The sequence below is a fragment of the Centropristis striata genome, chromosome 21 (assembly GCF_030273125.1).
Source record: "Centropristis striata isolate RG_2023a ecotype Rhode Island chromosome 21, C.striata_1.0, whole genome shotgun sequence".
NCBI lineage: Eukaryota > Metazoa > Chordata > Actinopteri > Perciformes > Serranidae > Centropristis > Centropristis striata.
Genome location: NC_081537.1, coordinates 17,194,468 through 17,214,181, shown reverse-complemented (window position 1 = coordinate 17,214,181; position 19,714 = coordinate 17,194,468). Strand labels below are relative to the sequence as shown.

General features: G+C 38.0%; 1 protein-coding gene across 1 annotated transcript; it reads left to right on the top strand.

Moving 5' to 3' along the window:
* The first annotated feature begins 4,573 nt into the window (after positions 1 to 4,573).
* On the top strand, positions 4,574 to 17,557 carry qrfprb (pyroglutamylated RFamide peptide receptor b). The gene is made up of 6 exons (XM_059324020.1): positions 4,574 to 5,034; positions 8,952 to 9,110; positions 10,642 to 10,703; positions 12,074 to 12,309; positions 13,932 to 14,029; positions 17,026 to 17,557. The coding sequence occupies exons 1-6, from the start codon at positions 4,671 to 4,673 to the stop codon at positions 17,178 to 17,180; spliced, it is 1,074 nt and encodes a 357-aa protein (XP_059180003.1). The 5' UTR covers positions 4,574 to 4,670; the 3' UTR covers positions 17,181 to 17,557.
* Positions 17,558 to 19,714: the final 2,157 nt, after the last annotated feature.

Below are 19,714 nucleotides of genomic sequence, written 5' to 3'. Positions count from 1 at the left end.
TTGTTACCTTATTCTTTTAGTTTCTGATTTCATTTGCATGTAATGAAAACCCTGATAGCATCTCGGGACTAGACTGAAATATCTCAACTACTATTGCCTCACCATTGTGTATATACAACCATGTTCCAAAGAGGATGGATCCTAAACACTTTATTGATCCGCATGCAGTTAATATCTTCTGTCAGGAAACATTTAGCCATGTGGATGCTCAGAAGTTATTTGATGCTTTTGTACCATGAAATACTAAGTATATAAAATGTTTATCAGCTACTGGATATAAGGCAGAAACACGATTCTGAGTGAAAAGCAACAGGTGTGAAAATCTCATTTGTCTTTCAGATCCTTAACTGTTGATTTGGGGACTTTATTACCAGAATAAAAAAATAAAAAAATAGAACTTGTGATCTATAAAATGAAGTTAGTGATTATATTCACACTACAGAATAGTCAAGACAGTACAAATATGGCTGTTTATATAATTGCTTTTTTTTTTTTTCACTTTTTTGAACCACAGATATCTTACATCTGCAAATCTCTGAAATGCTGCATAGCTACAATAATCAAAAGAAAAAAGTAGAAATGGTTATATCACACCCTTAGAAAGGATCCACAGAAAAAGAAGAAACCAATTGTGACTTCCTCACAAGACCATTAAAATAAGCTGTCAGGAAGCAGTAGACCTGGCAGTAAAGAGAGAGATGGCGAGCTCTGGTGGACACCCAATGAGGTTAAAGTCAATTAGTCACCCCTTCACACTGGTCTTTTGGACCATTGGGACAAACTCATCTGCAGCTGTCAATGTTTAGACATATTTGTATTTTTCTTTACAGCCCATATATGCCATTAAAACGTTTTTATGCACTTTTTAGCACACATGGACAGATGTTGAACCCAAAGCTAGACTCTAAAGGTAGAACAGGTGGAGTAAAACCCATTCAATTGTCAAAGTGATCTGTGGTTCCGGAGCCGCTACGGTTCTATACTTCCACAACAGTCTCCAGGTTTTAACCTCACCATTAAAAACCGGTCAGTATGTCTCTGCAGGAAGCCAGAAGCGCAGTCACAGCTGCTCCACATCCTCAACTCCAGGTCAATCAAATATTCAGGCTTCATCTGGGTCTTTGCAACTCAGTTCTTTCAAAACTCCGTCTTTTCTGGTAGAGTTCAAATGAGTAGTCCAATGTCAGGGTCTCTTCCTCATCCAGGTACCAAGGGGATTGTACAAATCATGCCTGAGCTGGTTGGCATTGATCTGCCTTGTGGCGTAAGCATCTTGTGGGCATGCTGGAGATTTATTCTGTTTCGAAAGTTGAGGGAGGTTTTGCACCACTCATTTTGATGGGCCGTCATCCATCAGGTGAACTATGCATCTCCTTGGAGTAAAACTATTAAAATGATCATAACAAAGCCTTGAGCACTCACGTCCTTTAAAACTCAGCAGTGATGGATGGTTAGCAGGTGATGAATGACAGAGCAGGCTGTTATGCAGATTGAATGGACAAAACAAGAGGCAGGACGAGTAGAGGAGCATCAACTTAATATGTTTATGCAGCTTGGTGTGAAATCAGAAGCAACATAAAATTATCCCTAACATCATTGCATACAAATTCTGCCTGTCAAGATAATTATATTGTCAGCGTATCAAGGTTCTGTTTGCATGCTTAAGTTAATATCCACAATAATTTAATTTAATTTAATGTTTAATATAATAACAGAAAATCAGCTGGGTTGCTCTACCGTTATAAGACTTGGGCTTACTTGGGTTATTTCTGGCATCTGTCTTTTCGTCTGTTCGTTGTGTTGGAGTGTCATTGTGGGCAAGCTCAGACAGCTCTAAACACACACACACACACACACACACACACACACACACACACACACACACACACACACACACACACACACACACACACACACAGGGCCGGTTCTAGCCCATTGGCTGCCCTAGGCGATATTGAGATTTTGCCCCCCCCGAACCACATCCATTCCATGTATTCATTCTGATATAGGTACACTATGTTATATGTATTATGCTGTACACTAATATTTGATACATGAACTACAAGCAAGGTAATGGTCTCAGAACATTTTTATTTTTAGAAACTTTGGAACTTTACCAACAACAAAAAAACACAGATCTTCATCAAATTAAGAATGGCAAAGACTGAAAATAAATAAAATGTAGACATACAAATGCAATAAAAATAAACATAAAAATGAAATTTAAATGTACATTTAAAACAAAGATGTATGCTTAAGGGCGCCACAAGGGGGCCCCCCTGCCAATTTGGCGCCCTAGGCAGCCGCCTTGGTGGCATGTAGGAATAACCGGCCCTGCACACACACACACACACACACACACACACACCTTTATTTCTGGTACAGTATCATCCAGCAAAAGTAGCTATTGTGACAGCCCTAAAAGGACCATCACCATAGTGAAGGAAATGTCATTTCATTTAATGGAGCAAAAAAAAAAGACGACATTTCTTTAACATGAACAGTGCAACATGACAGTTGAGTTTAGAACAACCGTGAGATGTTTGAACACAAATAATGCAATGGAAGTCCAACAGAGTCATGCAATTACAAAGAAAATCATTCCCAGCTCTGACAAAAAGCTGCATGATACTTCTCCACTGTCACATTAATGGAAAAAAGCAAATTGCACTTTACACACCATGTAACAGCTTTTCACCCTAATTACAACTCTGCTGCCAGTATTTATTCCTGTGTGCTGCTCTTATTTGTTTAATTCCGTGTAACTTAAAATTGTAGTGTTGGCCTTTTTTCAATTATTTTTCTCAAGGGTAACCTTGTAATTTAGTGCTAATTACAGTGATTTATCTGCAGTTGTTGATAACTAGAGGAATATGCTGGTAAAAACAAACATTTATTTTCCATTATTTTTTTTATTGGAAGCCTTGTTCTTCACACAGCGTCAGGACAGATTGCCCATGTTTGGCATGTTTAGCTGACCAGATGTGCTCTGACTGAGACACTCCAGGGTTGAACTGTCTTGACAATTAATTGTAGCTAATCAACTGGAAGTCTAACTATTGAATCCTGTCTCGATTATACCTAATTAGTGTATAATTCAAGCTAGGAAATGGCTCTTAATTAGTATCCTGATGTAACAATGTGGGTGAAGACACCACCAAGCTGATCCATATTCAATCTGTAGTGAGGTGTTGAGTGAGTAAGGGTCACACTGTGGCCAAAGGTTACAGTTTTGCGGTAACATTAACCCTTACTTTGACATTTGGGGGTTGGCTTTTTTGCAACTATACACACTAACTGTGGTAAGGGGCTTCGATAAGGTGGTGAGAGTCTACCAGAAGGGGAGAAATGTGTTTTACATATTGGGAGTATTAAGCTGGCTAAGGTTATCCAAAGGTATACACACAGCCTTTTACCCTGGATGTTAAATTACAGTGAATTCCATGTAAAAAAAAAATAAATGTTATACTACTAGTCATTGAGGTTAAGCTACATTGTATATGTATATATGTGTATATGTGTGTGTGTGTGTGTGTGTGTGTGTGTGTGTGTGTACACAATGTTACACACAATGTTATACACAATGTTTAATTTTTTTTCTACATTCTACATATTTTCTACAAATATTACCCATAAAATGGGATATTATGGATTTATGTAAATTTATGATTCTATGTAAAAAATACTATACTTTTATACGATACTAATAAGTATTTATTTTTTTAAAATACAGATATTTACTGTATATTATCCATTTTTAAAAGAACGTATCTGTAAAATAACTAAGTATACTGTTATTTCATGGTGTTCGGCAACAATTGACTTTTAGCCATTTTTTCACCATTTTTTTTCTTACACTGTCGCTGTTGGTCAGTGAATTCCTCCAACTGGTAGGAGTGCTTTTCAAACTACAATAACCAGTCTTCCATCCAAGTGTAGCGCAAATGTTGACCAAATTGTGGGTTCGTGCATGTTTTCATCCACTGATTTTATGCCAATAATAAGAATTGGTAGCATAAAGTATAAAAAATAAATGATTTTCAATATTTATATATATATTCTATACATTTTTTTCTAAATGTTTGGCATTTCTACATTTTGTTTTTATCCGCAAATTGAAACAAAAATATGCTATGTGTGGAGCAACATAGATTTGGCACTGTAAAACTTAGATGTAAATTTACTATCAAATCAACATTATTCTACTCTATAGATGTGATATGGTGTCATACTGTATATTGCAATGCAAATATAAAATATAAATATGTGATTACAGCACTTTTAGGGAATATTTACAGGAATTTACTGTAAATTTAGACTAAAGTGTTGTACATTTACAAAAATACAGTAATATAGTAGATTACAAACTGAAAGTAATCATATCCTGACCGACCATAAAGGATAAAACAATCATAGATCACCTTATCGTGTAACGTCAGCAGGTCAATGGTAGAGTCAGCTGAGTCGACTACACACACAAACACACAAGCACACACACTAAAACAGAGCAGCAGCAGCAGCAGGAGCACGATCAGCTGATGGATGAAGGAGGCAGCGCACCATCCGGACGCCCTTGTGGGTTAAAGAGAAGATTGCGCCTCTAAACCGTTGCAGATTTTTTTTTCCAACCTGAAAGTAAGTTGCTATCGAATTTGAAGACGCGTGACAGGATGGCAGCTTCCACAGATTCAGGGCAAGGGTCCACCAAGATAACTCCCGAAGTGTTACAGGAGATGCTCCGGTACTACAACCTGAGCCGCCAGGAGTTTATCAACACTTACAACATCCAGCCGCTCGTCTACATCCCGGAGTTACCGTACAGCGCCAAGACCACCTTCGTGATCATGTACATGCTCATCTTCGTGCTGGCTCTGGCTGGAAATAGTTTGGTCATCTACATAGTTTTGAAGAAACGCGCGGTGCAGACGGCGACTGACATTTTTATTTGTTCCCTGGCGGTCAGCGACCTGCTCATCACTTTCTTCTGCATACCTTTCACTTTGCTGCAGAACATCTCGTCTGAATGGTTCGGGGGTGAGTTTTTAATGCTATGAACTTATATTTCATACCGTCACACTGTTAAAATAATCGCCTAAGTCATTTTTTGTCAAAATTGTTTTTTTCGCCTACATCCTCAGTTGATCAGATCATGTGATTTTACCCCTTTAAGTTAATGGCCTATGTCAAGTGTGTGACTTGAGCGAATTTATTATGCCTAAGTCAAAATAAAATATGACTTAGGCAATTTTTTGAACATGCCTTTGTGACTTAGACAAGATAGGGTAACACTTTATTTTGAAGGTGTCTACATAAGAGTTACATGAGCGTGTCATAAACATGACATGGGATGTGTCATGAACATTAATGACACTTTGAAGTAACATTAATGCTCATGATACTTGTCATGTCATGTTTCTGACAGGCTTATATGACTCCTATGTAGACACCTTCAACATAAAGTGTTACCATATCTTGCTTAAGTCACAAAGGCATGTTCAAAAAATTGCCTAAGTCATTTATTTCTCTTAAGTTACGTAATTTACACACAGTGTTATTACTATGCCAACAGCCATCCTTTGTTACATCCGTTTTGAGGCAAATGATCAATAAATGTCATATGTTACACTTTTGGTGAAGTTTTTTGTGCTTCCTGCGAAATTGGAAAAATTAGTTAGACGATTATTTTAACAGGGTGACGATACTCTTTAAGACCGTCTGTCACGAGTGAGAAGCGTTATCTGTGACATAAATCTACATTTAAGGCGTTTTTTCCCTCTTATTTGGTCTTGGAAATCCGACTTCAACTGTAATAAAAGTGGAAAGAATATGAAATAGAAAAAAACACCTAAAGCCTGTTTGCTGGTTTACACCGTCTTAGAAATGCATTACACCTATTGTATCAGGATGTGCAAGCTAAATAACATTGAAGCATGCTTTTAAAGAAATGGAAATAAGGCAGTAAATACCTCAGAATCGCAGCATCAGCAGCAGGCCCCTGCTACAGGTTGTCAAGCTAAAACGCATTAATTAGGTTGGCCAGCAAACAAACAATAGCCAGTAGAATCCCTTCAAGGACCGAGCCTGGTTGCACCAGGAGATAAATACCAATATTTGTTTTCACAAAGCAGATAGGGAAAGATGAGGGGATTTTTTTCTCTCCAATATTCGTAAATTCACTCTCTGGCTGTTGCACCAGCCATCAGAAACTTTGCAAGAGATAGACAAAAGACGTTGTAGCTGAGTTTATTATGTCAAACTTTGCAGAGGATAGACACAATTTAATGAATACTGAATGCAATGCTAGGTAATATAACTTTAGGTTAGAGGTGTTGATTCAACTTTTTGATGCTCTAATTTAAGGTGCTGCTGTCAGAGAGAGAACCTTGAAGTCAAATGCATGGTTGCTGTTTTTTAATGGTTGTATTCCATTAGATGTAGAGGTTGCAAAATAACAACTCTTCTACAGCCTTTCACATGCACCATAAAGCTAAATGAAAACTGCTTTTCTTCAATGTGCACAGACATTGAGCATTATCAGCTTTACATGGATATAAATCTTAATTATAAAGCATTGTGACCATGTCTGATACCAAAAAGGAGCTTTTACTGAAATGTAATGACGTTTAATGTATCATAGCAATAGAAGGCGAGCTCAAAGCATGTGCTCCTATTAAAATGTCCTCACAATTAGTTCAAGGTACACCTAAGACGTAGGTCTAAAAGGAGAGCTAATTATCTTCTGGGTTTCTGCTCTCTCTCTCTCTCTTCAGTCCTTGTGCAATATGTGGGTTCCATAGGTTAATGCACTCAATAAGGTGGTGAGTGTCTGTTGCACTGCACAGGCAGCTCTGCAGGATTTTTACATCAAACGGTTATATAAGAAAGTAGAAAACATCATCTCTGATTGTTCCCGTCATCAAAACATCAGTAGTTTCTGCCATCTGAAAACCTCCTCAGACTTCCATCAACTTAAAAGATTCAAACACTCTTTTTATACCATTTGCCATCCCTCCAGGAGGTAAAAGTTTTTATCTTTTCAATTGAGTTCAATTTTACTGTGTTTTTAAGTATTTTATGGTATGTGTGCCCTGTATCTTATGTGTGGTAAATGTATGCATCCTCATGCTGCAAAGCTACTGGAACAAACAGTTATTGATTCGTTGATCAGAGATGGTCCTCATTGATTCGTTGATAGTCCTTGTGTTATTTATTTGAAGTGCAGCAAATGAGGAGCTTCAAAACTGGATCAAGGTCAGTATTTATAAAGAAAATCCTCTCAGAAAAGAGAGTCATTTGGAGGACAATTTTTTTCCCCACTGTAGAATTTCATTATCCACAGGAAGGGATCCTGTGGCCTTGTATTAGAATTGTACAACTCCTCTCCTTTCTTATCTTATCTTGCCACTCTACAAAGCTCTTGTACTTTGTAGCCTGAAAATTACAAAATGTACATTTCAGTCACAGGTAACCTGAACACTTTAGGATCATTTTTTCCTATTAAGGACATCTATAACTTGAATAACCTGAACTTTCCAGTTTCAAAAGTTCTCTTAGAGTAAACCTGCACGTGTAATAAACGTTTAAGCAAGAGAAAGTGGAAGCATTTGCACTTTAAATGGCATTCAAATTTGCATCCACACGCTGTTGGCCACTCCCTGCAATGGTGTGGAGATCAGTTCACAAGATCTGCCACTGATCACCAGTTCTGCGTGGTCACGTTCCCTTTTTTTTGCTGCTCTGCACTGGGTTTCAGGAAGAATTAAATACTACAAGAGGAACAGATGTAGCTAAGGTTCTGTGATTAGATGCCAGCCACAATCATCATCCAGGTATTTCATACTGTCTCTGTCTGTCAGGAAAACTGAATTTGGATTTATTGATTTATTAGTTATCATGTATTAAAATTGATATGAAGAGCAACTACTACATTTCTGGTATCATGCCATATCTAATTTGGGAGGCTCAGGCGCAGGTGTGGTCATCCAATAATTGGCAGGTTAGTGGTTTACCTTGAATTAGGCAAATGGTTAGTGTTTGTTTTTCATCCGATCAGACACTGGGGACTGTATTTCAATTGTTCATTTAGGTCCATTGTCATTACCTGGCCAATTTTAGATGCTGGATCTTTTTCACATAGGCAGTATTCTGAAGCTCACCCATAAAGTCTGGTTCTTCTTAGGTTTATGCACCCTTCTGTTCTCTGATTACTTTGACCTCCTTCATTTCCGTGCATGTTGCAGTTTAGTCTTGTTGAAGGTTATCTAGGATTACATCTTGTGTTTTTCTCTATGGCATCATCCTCATCATTGTCCACTGATGGACTGAAAGGGCAGAACACAATCATGGTTGAGCCTTGGCATGTATTATATCCTGGTGCATCTACATAATGTGTCTCAGGCAGCAACCCAGAGAAGATTATTTTCTTTCAGGTTAAACCAGGAAATGTAGGTGTGGCAGACATGTGCCGTTCTCCTCTCTACACATCCATCCTGATCAATAGTGCACACGTGCACTCTCAACAGAGAGAAGAGTTGTGAGCTGTCATACAACGTTGTCTAACAGATTCATGTATGCTCGTGCACAGGAGGTCAATTCTGGGCAGCATGTGGCCTGAAAGCTTCTAGTTGAGTAGCTACGTTGGAGTGTCACACCTTTTTATTTTTTCAAAAAACATCATTCATTTTGGACACAAACTGTATGGAATTGGTTGCCATCTTGGAAAAGTGTCTACTCAAATAAAAAAACAATTACCAAGGAGCATTTGTGCAAGTTTTTGCACATCTTTCCATATTTTCCTGCAACAAAAAAAATACAGCTACTGCACTAGAAACCCCACAGGAAGATAAAAAGGAGGAGGTGGAGCTCTCCTCTGCTTCCAGATTCTGATCAAACAATAGGAATGATATGAGCATTCATACAAATGCATGTTTTCTATTGTGTTTTTCTTGCAGGGGTTTTGGTTTGCAAGACAGTTCCCTTTGTACAGACTACAGCCATAGTGACAGGCATCCTCACAATGACCTGCATTGCCATTGAGAGATACCAGGGCATTGTCTTCCCACTGAGAATGAGGAGGCAGTACTCATCCAAAAGGGCATACAAGATGCTAGGTATTCTGTTTGTTTTCTCTGTAGTCTGTTTATCATGCTTTTAATTAGGGGATGTGTTTCTTTTCTGTGAGCAAGATAAAGCCTGCACTTATTTAAGAACTATAGATAACCTTTTTGTTTAGCCTCTGGTATAATTAATTTGCACATTTTGCAAGTGAAACGAATGTTTTGTTGCTGGAAGATCCAGTTAAAGCTGGGATTATACTTGTGTGTAGGTACCAGCGGTGAAAGAAGTATTCACATCCCTTACTTAAGTAAAAGTACTAATACAATACAGCAAAAAGTACAATATTTGCCCCTAAAATTTAGAGTATAAAGTTACATATGTGGAAATATTTAAGTAAAGTTTATAGTTGTAAAAATGGAAATCAGCCTGGTACAACTAAAGGTACGTTTTGTTTGGACAAATATAATGATGACAACAAAAATAGCTCATAAAAGTTTAATTTAAGAGCTGATATCTAACCCTTTTCTCGGGATTTTCTTGATAAGGATTTTAGTTATTATCAAGAAAACCATGGATAATGGCTATATACACTACATACACTCTAGCCCAACATGCCCAAAGCTGATTTTGATCAAACTTCCTCTTCCAGCCTTAATGTCCCTTATAGCAGGGGCAGTATGTAGCTGCACGAAGCTGCAAACAACAAATGACAACAACAATTTTCTGAAAGCAATGCTTGAGGATATCTTAATGGATAATTTAGCTCTGATCTGCAACCTAAAGATTTCAGGTACATACAAAGTACATGAACAGTGCCATTTGTGTCATTGTGTAATTATAAATCACAACCCCAAAAAGGTACTTATCATATAATAATACTAATATATCAGCAAATCCATATTTTTGACTGATATTGCCTTATTATACAGAAGCTATATCATGTATGTTGACAATATGCAAGGGGAAATATAAAGGTGTTATTCTCATTTTCTTTTCAAATTCAAGTTCATTGTCATATAGGCCTACTGAAGTACTCTAGGCTTTACCATTCAACTGTAAAAAAATTTTTTTAAATAATAATAAAAAGAAAAATCATTCAAAAATGTATCCATTACATCTCTTTTATGGCTAAATGTAAGGTTTCTTTGACAAAAAAAAGAATTTAAAGTGATTTTTAAAAAACTGAAACAGCATTTTATATTTAAAACTCATGTGCTAGTTAAAAGCGAGGACAAAATCTGATTGAAAAAACACTTATCATATCATGAATTTGTGAGTCATAACCTCCTTGATTTAAATATGTATATTGAAGTAGTTGAGTGTTAATGTTTCTAAAAAATCATATCATGCACTCCCACATTGTTTGGAATTGAAAGCAAAGAAATGAGAAACCTTGCAGTCATTTAACATGATTGGCAGCTCGTTAATTGCATTAAAGTGAGATTCAGTTGAGCTGCTGTCGTGACTCTAATGAGACAAGGTTTCTCTCCTTGAATATCAGTGGCAGCTCTGCCAAGCTGTATTAGAAGTTCTATCTGCAAAGTGAATGGGTTTATAATTGTTTTCCTTGTCTGACGCCTGCAGGGCTGGTATGGATTGCTTCAGTGATAGTCGGGTCACCAATGCTGTTTGTGCAACAGCTACAGGTGAGTGGTGCCACTAAAATCAACCGCCTCACAATGTTCGTTTCATTTCATGAAGTCTTTAATTCCAGTTCTGTTAACTTTTGTCCTGTCTCAACTCATTTAACTAATTAAAAAGACTGTAATCTCTAAGGCAAGATATGTATAGTACTTATATAGAAAATTAGATTTAATAACATCCAGTAGGCGAAAAACATCTGCTCTATTAGATATAATAGATTATATATATATATATATATATATATATATATATATATATATATATATATATATATATATTACACTGTTGTACTGTATTGAAACATTTTATCTTATGTATTATACCTTATAACAAAACAAATCATTTTTGTAGCTTCTAAAGTATATAATAATAATAATAATAATAATAATAATAATATATTGCACTGTTGTACTCGGGACCATGCCACAAGGAGAGAAGGACATCAATCAGCACACTGGAGTCTCCTGAACCCCCCTTTTCCTCCTCCTCTTGTACTCCCACTTTCAGTTTGTATATAAAATTGCCAAGCTCCTCTGTTCATCCAAGGCCTGATGTATTCACACTGTTCCCTTTCTTTATAATGCGTAAGAACGGATCAAACCTTGACGCTGAGAGCTTGGTCTGTCACACAAAAATGCTTTTGATGCTTGAAAACGTGACTGGAGAGGGAACTCTGCGCAGAAAAGGGCGCTGAAGAAAATCAAGCATATATATTTAATATTTATATATTTTATATATATCATTTAATATAGATATTAATGTTTCAATGATTAAATGTATTGATGTCAAACCTTTGTACTTTACAAACAGTTACATACATTTTGATTGCAGTGTATTGTAGTAATAAAAATAATAATTGCCTTTCATACAAAATGCAGCCCAAATTGTACAAAACAGTACAGTTTACAAATAAAAAAATATTAAGTTACTTCAATTACTATTGTTAGATTAAATAAAATAAATAAATAAATATATTAATAAATAAATACAATTGTTTATACTACTGCTAAATCTGGTATTGTAAAACCTTATTAAAAATGATATTCAGCTACTACTATTCAGTTACTAAATTATAACACATATGAAGAATATAATAGTAATTTTAATCCCTAACAAAGCTTCTAACAAAGCTCTGCCCCCATTCTGTCAGTAGACCTTTCCCTCCCTTTTGTCCGTAAAGCTCATCAAAGCGTCTGCTGTATCATGTGTTTTTGTCAGCTGCTCTCCTGAGGACAGTAGGAGGCTCATCTTTGACAAGGGCTGCTGTCCATAGAAGACGGAACCCTCCATAAGTGTAGGGAAAAGCTGTTAAAATAAAGAACATTTTACAAAACATTCTTCCAGGACTAGCTTCTCTCCCTCTCTCTCAAAGGTGAAGTACGACTTCTTGTATGATCACTACCACGTGTGCTGTCAAGAGAGTTGGCCCTCTCTGACACACAGGCAGGTGTACAGCACCTTCATCATGGTGGCTCTTTTCCTGCTCCCTCTGGCAGCCATGCTGTTCCTTTACACACGTATAGGCGTCGAATTGTGGATCCGCAGGAGGGTTGGCGACTCCTCAGTCCTCAACACCATGAACCACAGAGAGATCAGTAAGATCTCAAGGTAGGTTGGACAGCACAAGTGTCTCCCTTTTATATTTGTGCATTTTCATCCCATAGAAATATTTATTCTAAGAATAAAGACTCCTGATAGAATGGATATAACTTTTTTTTGGGTGGATGGAGTGGTGTCCAAAGCATCTTGTTGCCTACCAAAAGTCGATCCTTTAATGTTAAAAGACTGTCTGAATATACCTATATTCACAACTATAATCTTCCCAGTATTTCAATAAAAAACCTCACATAATAATAATCACATAATGGCTCAAAATCCACTGAAGAGAAGCAAATCAGTTGTTTACAGTGTGCATCTCTCTCTGTCTGAGTGACATGCTGTCAGTCTGCTCTACTTCAGCACCATGGACAGCATGCAATTATGAAAGTGGAGTCTCGTTTCTGGAGCTGGAGAGACAGTTCTTACGTCATACATGAGTCCTAAATTATTTACAAAAGCATTATTATGACAGCTGCTCGGCCAGGTCTCTGCTGCCCGTTTGAAATGTTTATTCAGAGCAGGCAAGCGTCTCCACAGCTTCCACCTTTCTGAAGCTGGATGCTACTAATCAGTTTTCCTGGACTGATTTTACACAACTGAATGTCTAAACTGTCGGCAGATTCTTTTTAACTCCATTCGGTTTTTGTTTGATGTGCTGTACAGTGAATAACGTTTATCCATGAGGATTTTGAAATGATTTACAGTCCCTATTCCTTTCATCACATTACCCACTGTGAGCTCAAGTCGGTGTGTGGAGCAGTGCTATATGATGATGTTTGGGAAAAGTGTTTAGAGTCTGGTTGTGTCTCATACTGGATGAGGCAACAGGCTTAATAAAAGGAGCGCATGAGTTGTGTGTTTGAGGCTTCAGTTGCCAGAGATGGAGTCACCTGAGATTTTTTTTTTTCTCGCAAATGTATCACTTTTTTCTTTTTTTTCTTGTGAATTTGTGATTTTTGTCTTGTAAATTTGTGCATCTTTTCTCATAATTTTTTTTGATTTTTTTCTCGTAAATTTGTGAATTTTTTTCTTGTAAATTTGTGATTTTTTTTCTCATACCTTTTTTTGTTTCTTTTTCTTGTAAATTTGTGTTTTTTCTCGTAAATCTGTGAATTTTTTCTTATAAATTTGTGAGTTTTTTTCCTCTGTCTGTTCCCTTCCCTGGCTCCTTTTTTTACCTACCATGGCCCTAATACAGCCTTATTGAAACACGCCTAATTCTCATTTTCTTTTTTTGCAACATTTCAAAAGTTCAATAAAAATTTGCTTTACAACTGAATAAAGGAAAAGACAACTCTAAACACTTTGTGTAACTATTCATCCAAAATGACCTCTTGTTAAGCTCTTTCACAATAGGAAGCTGTGTCAACATTTATCTGCTGAAAAAGGAACATTTCTCTTTGCTCAACCGTGAATATTGAATTCTGAAGTTCAGTTTCAAACACTGATAATGGACTTTTCAGAAAAGCACACCTCTGAAATGGAAAGTCAAAAGGAGTGGGTGTAATTTTGAGAATTGCTTCCGTTCTTTTTATGGCTGTGAGTCACATTTTGCAGTCCTTAATCTTACCAGTTGTATCTGTTGACTTCCTGCTTCGACAAGTAAACATTTCTGCTTTGACCTTCCACAGGAAAAAGAAAAGAGCAGTAAAGATGATGATTACCATCGTTCTCCTGTTTACCATTTGCTGGGCGCCATTCCACACAGTCCACATGCTGTTTGAATACTGTAAGTAAGAATTGCAATACCATGAATTCACATAAAGCAATGCATGTCTTTTTGGCCGCTAAACCTGCACAATTAAAACAAAAATAGAACACGGAATTCTCAAAGCACCTGCAATGGTTGAATGCAGTCCTAGCTGCTGCCAAACACATAAAGCCTTGGTACGTCTGTCCTATTAGCACATATTTAAATGAGGAAAAATGCATTTATTTGGTGCAAAGTTGGCCCCTTTCTATGCAAATAAGCCTAACTGCACGTCAAGTCACATTCACAAAGATCAGTGCTAACCGCCAAGCACACTGACATTGAATTATGAGCTTGCGAGTTTGTAGTAACTGAGCGCATTTATAACGGATGACCACTCAGACTTCAGAGGTAGTCGCAGATGTGCCATGAAAAACAAATGAGTAAAGCTCCCCTACATGCAATTTTTGAAAATACAGGTTCATCTCAATAAATTAGAATATAATGAAAAAGTCAATTTCCAGTAGTTTAAGTCAAACAGCCCCAACTAAGTATTGAGGCATATAGAGACACTGAATTTTAGGTCTTCATTAAATGTAAGCCATAATCATTATAATTAGAAGAAATTAAATAGATTAAGACATGAAATGTTTCATTATTTGAATTACTGACACAAATAAACTTTTCTATGATATTCTAATTTATTGAGATGCACCTATATGATGGGAAACAAATTAAACCAGAAACAAATGGATAAGTAAGGTGTTTTTTTTTATATATAGAAATAATCAAATGAACAGAATACTGTTACAGTCCAGCCCCCAAAAAGTACCCCATATGTCATTTTTACTTTGTATGTTCAGCCTCTCAGAAAGCTTTAATGGTGTAGGAGGGAACTACATTCAATGGCCGCGTTTCCCAGATTCGCTCGTTCTTAAGGACTTAAGAAGGCTCTTAAGAAGGGTTCGGCTAAGAAGGAGCGCTAAGATAGGGGTGTTTCCCAGATGCGTTCTTAACTGCCTTCTTAAGATCCCGCCAAAGAAGCTTCTTAAGAAGCTCTTAGTGGGAGCTGTCCACCGCCGTGGTGCTGAAATATAAATCAATCGATGCCAGGCAAATCGATCACCCACCACTTTATCAGCGCTTAAGTCACCCCACACACCTGTGCAATAAGGCTACGTGTGTGTGTGTGTGTGTGTGTGTGTGTGTGTGTGTGTGTGTGTGTGTGTGTGTGTGTGTGATCACAGCTAACAGGTGTATCCGAGTAGTAATCAAGCCATTAACGCATATATACCCCACTGGCGGACCTCGTCCCGCGTGGTGGGCATCCTGATGTGTCTCCGGGCATGGCGCAGGAGGATCGGTGTCACGGCTGCCACACTCCGTGAAACCGGTGCCTTGCTGAGGCCGGTGCCGTCCCCCACCACCTCCAGGAAGCTCCCCACTGCGTAAAAACGCAGCGCGGCCAGGAGTTGCACCTCCGGGCTGAGGGCAAAATTGCAGCGGGTTGCCCTCTGGATGTGTGGTGACACGAGCGTGACGAGGCGGTGGATCTCCTCCAACGACTGGACAGCCCGGTCCGACAGCACGTCGAGTGGGGAGAAGTGCTGACGCACATAAGCGTTTATATAAACCGTCTGGCTTCGCGCACGGCGACGCTGTTGGTTCGCAGCGAGAATATGCTGTATTGCAGCCATGGTGTCTCACACGCGTGGACTTCGGCAACGCCTTTATATAGACTTGCAGGTGGAGACCCTCTTGATGAGCTGAGTTCAATTACACCTGTCAGTTTCCCTCATATCTGTGAAATAGGCTACCACAGGGTTGTTGATGTTTTTATAACTACTGTAAACTCATATGCAGATGCCGAATGTGTGTGAAAACGTAAAGAGTGATAGTAATGATGATTTATTTTATTTATGTAGCTACAGGAACACATGGGCAATTCTTTATTTTTATATCGTTATTTTTCTTCTTATGCTATTATTTTTCTTGCGTCAATGTTCTGCAGCTATGAGCGCACATTCATCATTACGCAGGGTTTTAGTATTCCTTTGTGTCCGATATAACTTTCCCTGATGCGGCTGCACTGAGCGTTTGGTCGCTAAGAAGGCTGTTAAGAGTGGGTCTGGGCGATCTTAGACTTCCTTCTTAGTGAAAGATCTTCTTAAGCTAAGAACGACTCTGGGAAACACTTCCTTCTTTCACAGCGCTCTTAAGAGCGTCCCTAAGACGCTCTTAGCGCTTAAGAGCTTCTTAAGCGCTAAGAGCGAATCTGGGAAACGCGGCCAATGTCATTCCAAATATAATAATAATAATATAATAATAATAAGCAAAAACTGTGGTACTGTGCTACATTAGGAACAATAAAAGACTCTATAGAGCCATGGACCTTGAAGCAGCAAAATATGACACATTGCTTTTATTGCACTGCTAAATTTATCAGGAGTTTCGTGCTTCTGTATCCCAGTGAAACCAGAAGTCAACATTGTTTTTAAACTTGCGTATGTACACTTGTGGGCATGGCCAGCTGAAGGAACACTATTACACATCTTCAGTTGGCTTCATAATACAGAAGTAAGCACAAAAGAGATAATCCTGCTCATATTATTCCCTTTCTTCTCTCTTAACTGCCTTTGGAGGTTCGGATGAATGGCTCCCCTCCTGATGAGATGGCTCAGGCTGATTCTTGTGCTGTCCGCAGCCGTTTGTGTACGTGCCAGTTTGATAGTATATTCAAGGCTTTACTCCTCAAAACCAACACATTGGCATGGATCACATTCAAACTTTAGTTTGTCACATGAATAATGACAATCAGAAGCAAAAAAAAGGGCAAATTGCACTTTGCTGCAAAACTTTATGATGGTGTTCTGCTCTGAAATGTCTTTAATAAATATCTTTTTTGATTGCTGGACCTTGAGATGGGATATTTAGCAGTTGAAAGTGATGTGCAATCAATCAGCAGCCACAATCAATTCTTTATGAATTCACCCATCAGCTTGAGTTTTAAACTCTCTCTCTGTGTCATTTTCCAGATGACTTGGAGAATAAATATGACGGAGTCACCGTGAACATGATTATCGCTGTTGTTCAGGCCATCGGGTTCTTCAACAGCTTCAACAATCCCATCGTTTACGCCTTCATGAACGAGAACTTCAAGAAGAGCTGCGTCTCCACCCTCTCCCGCTGAATCCGAAAGCCCAATCAGCAGGGCGGCGCTGTGGTGGCGCCCAAACTGAGCGTGCAGTTCATCAAACCCCAGAGCAGAGAAGCCTTCATGGAATCAGATGAAGCCAATAGCTCTAAGCAGCACTCAGAAGAGAAGGGCCCTACAACTTCATCACATGTAGAGAGCGTGCTGGAAATAATAGGAGAAAAGATATCCACCATTCAAACAGAACTGCCTGCAAACAACTCCTCTCAGGTCAAATGAGAACCGGCTCAATTTTCTTTCTGCCATTCTGTGTGCACACAGTCGTGATGATGCTGTGTTGTTCAAAGATGCAAAATGTCAAACAGCCTGGAAACATATCTCTGAAGTGCCAGATTCAAGAGTGTTTTTTTTTTTTTAAATTCTGGTCCAGAGAGCAGCAGGAAGAAAATAAAGGAATACCAAAAATTACAGTAATAAAAAAGACAATCAGGAGAAGCAGCTAGAGACTGAAACCTCAGTTTGTTACTTGAAAGGAGAAATCATTTCTGTTGAAAGGTCTCTGACATCAGCAGGTATATCAGCCACTCAAAGAGATTTTACTGGTGGGCTGGATGGAACAGCGTCCACTGCCATTTAAAATAAGCACAAACACTTTCTACTTTGTTGCTATGCTACTTTGAGACCGATTTGGAAAAGACACCAGAGAGGACAGTGACTTTATAGAGCCATATGCCTTTTAGCAGCAAAAGATGACGCATTGCTTTCATTGCAATGCTAAATTTGTTCAAGTTGGTATAAAACTCACTTCAGGTTGATTTGCAAAACATTATTTTAATATGGCTTGTGTTTAGGCTTTTGTATCAGTGATCTAATGAAATACACTTTCTCACTTTCTTACAGTTGAACACTTCTTTGCCCTTCACTGCTAAACTGAGCTGTTTGAATCTGCAGCCCTTATATAGTTGTCTTTGTTGTGTTTGTTTAATTGTACCGTGAAATATTTTTGTAATGTTGAGCTCTAAATACGACTTAAGTGAATGTCATCATTTTGTTGTACCTTTAAAGTTGGTAACGTGTTCTGTGATTAAATGCTTGGTAATGACAGCTTGGCTAGTTCAGTGGAGATAGCTCATTATGAAGATATTGCTTTGAAAATCAAATCATCATTAATTGAAAACTGATTTATTTGTGTTAGTTTTTGTCCCTTTCAGTCAGTGGCATTGTGCGCTTTCTTATGTGCAAAAATGAAATTATGCAAGGTCACAATCCTGTTGATATAATACATTTTACATTCATTAAAATGACCAATTATAAATTGTTTATTTGTTTTTTCAGCATGCTTTGAATGGGGCCTTTTCATATAGATTCTATATGAAAATGATTTCAGTGGTGAGAGGACTGAACCCTGTGTGTTGCTTTAATAAAGCAAGGCCCTCCCCAGGGTAATTAATATTTTCTTTGGACCCTCCCCCCTGACTTAGAAGAAGAAACTACAGCACCCTCCTCCAATGTCTAAAGCAACTTGCATTGTACCTCATTTAAACCTTAGCAATGCAGAAATAAAAGTCATCATAGCCAACAACTTTAGAAGTGAAATTATGAATTGACACATTTATGACAAAATGTTGCTTATTGTATCAGCTATTACTGTTACTGAATGCTGTTATTAGCTATGTGAACACCCCAACACACCCAAGGCAGACTCCCTTCCCTTTAACGGAGAAAAAACATGAAACTGAATTTAAAAAATTGCGCAGTATATTATACCCTAAATGTGATTAAAAATGTAATGGGAAAGTATGTACAATGTCAAAAATGTCGATAAATATAATATTATAGTATGTCCAAAAAATGTAGAAGTACATACAAAAACTGAAAAAAAAAAGGTCAAAGTGTAGTATGGCCAAATATGCTAAAAAAAAAAAAAGGAAAAGAAGGAAAAGAAAGCCATACCCCACAGCATTTTGAAAATGCTCGAAGCAGCACTTTGAAGAGATGGGCCCTAGTAGTTCATCACATGGAGAGAGCTTGTTGGAAATAATAGGAGAAAAAACTCTTTACAGGTAGCTCTGTTTGAATAATGGATAACTCCCCTCAGGTCAAATGATACTCACAGCTGTGGTTCAAATATGCAACAGCATAATGTCCAACAGCCTGGAAATATCTCTGCAGTGCAAGAGTGTGTGTTTTTTCCCATTCTCACCACCTTTCTACCACAAAAACAGTTTATGGAGTGGGATAGATGGATATCCAGGTTCACAGAGCCAATAATATTGATTGTTGATCATTCACAGACACTATAAATTACACTATATGCTGATGCTTTACCCACAGTGGAGCCTGAGGATGTGGACTGGCACTGGGCTGATTCTCTAAAGCAGCTATTCTCAACCTTGGGGTCGGGACCCCAATTGGGGTCGCGAGATGATTTCTGGGGGTCGCCAAATCATTTTGGAAGTCAGCTCTGTCTCCACTGTGTTAAAGTGTTAATGTGTTTTAGTCTTTTTGGTCACTTAATGTCTTTTTTTTTGTCATTTTGTGTGTTTTTTGGTCATTTTGTGTCTTTTTTT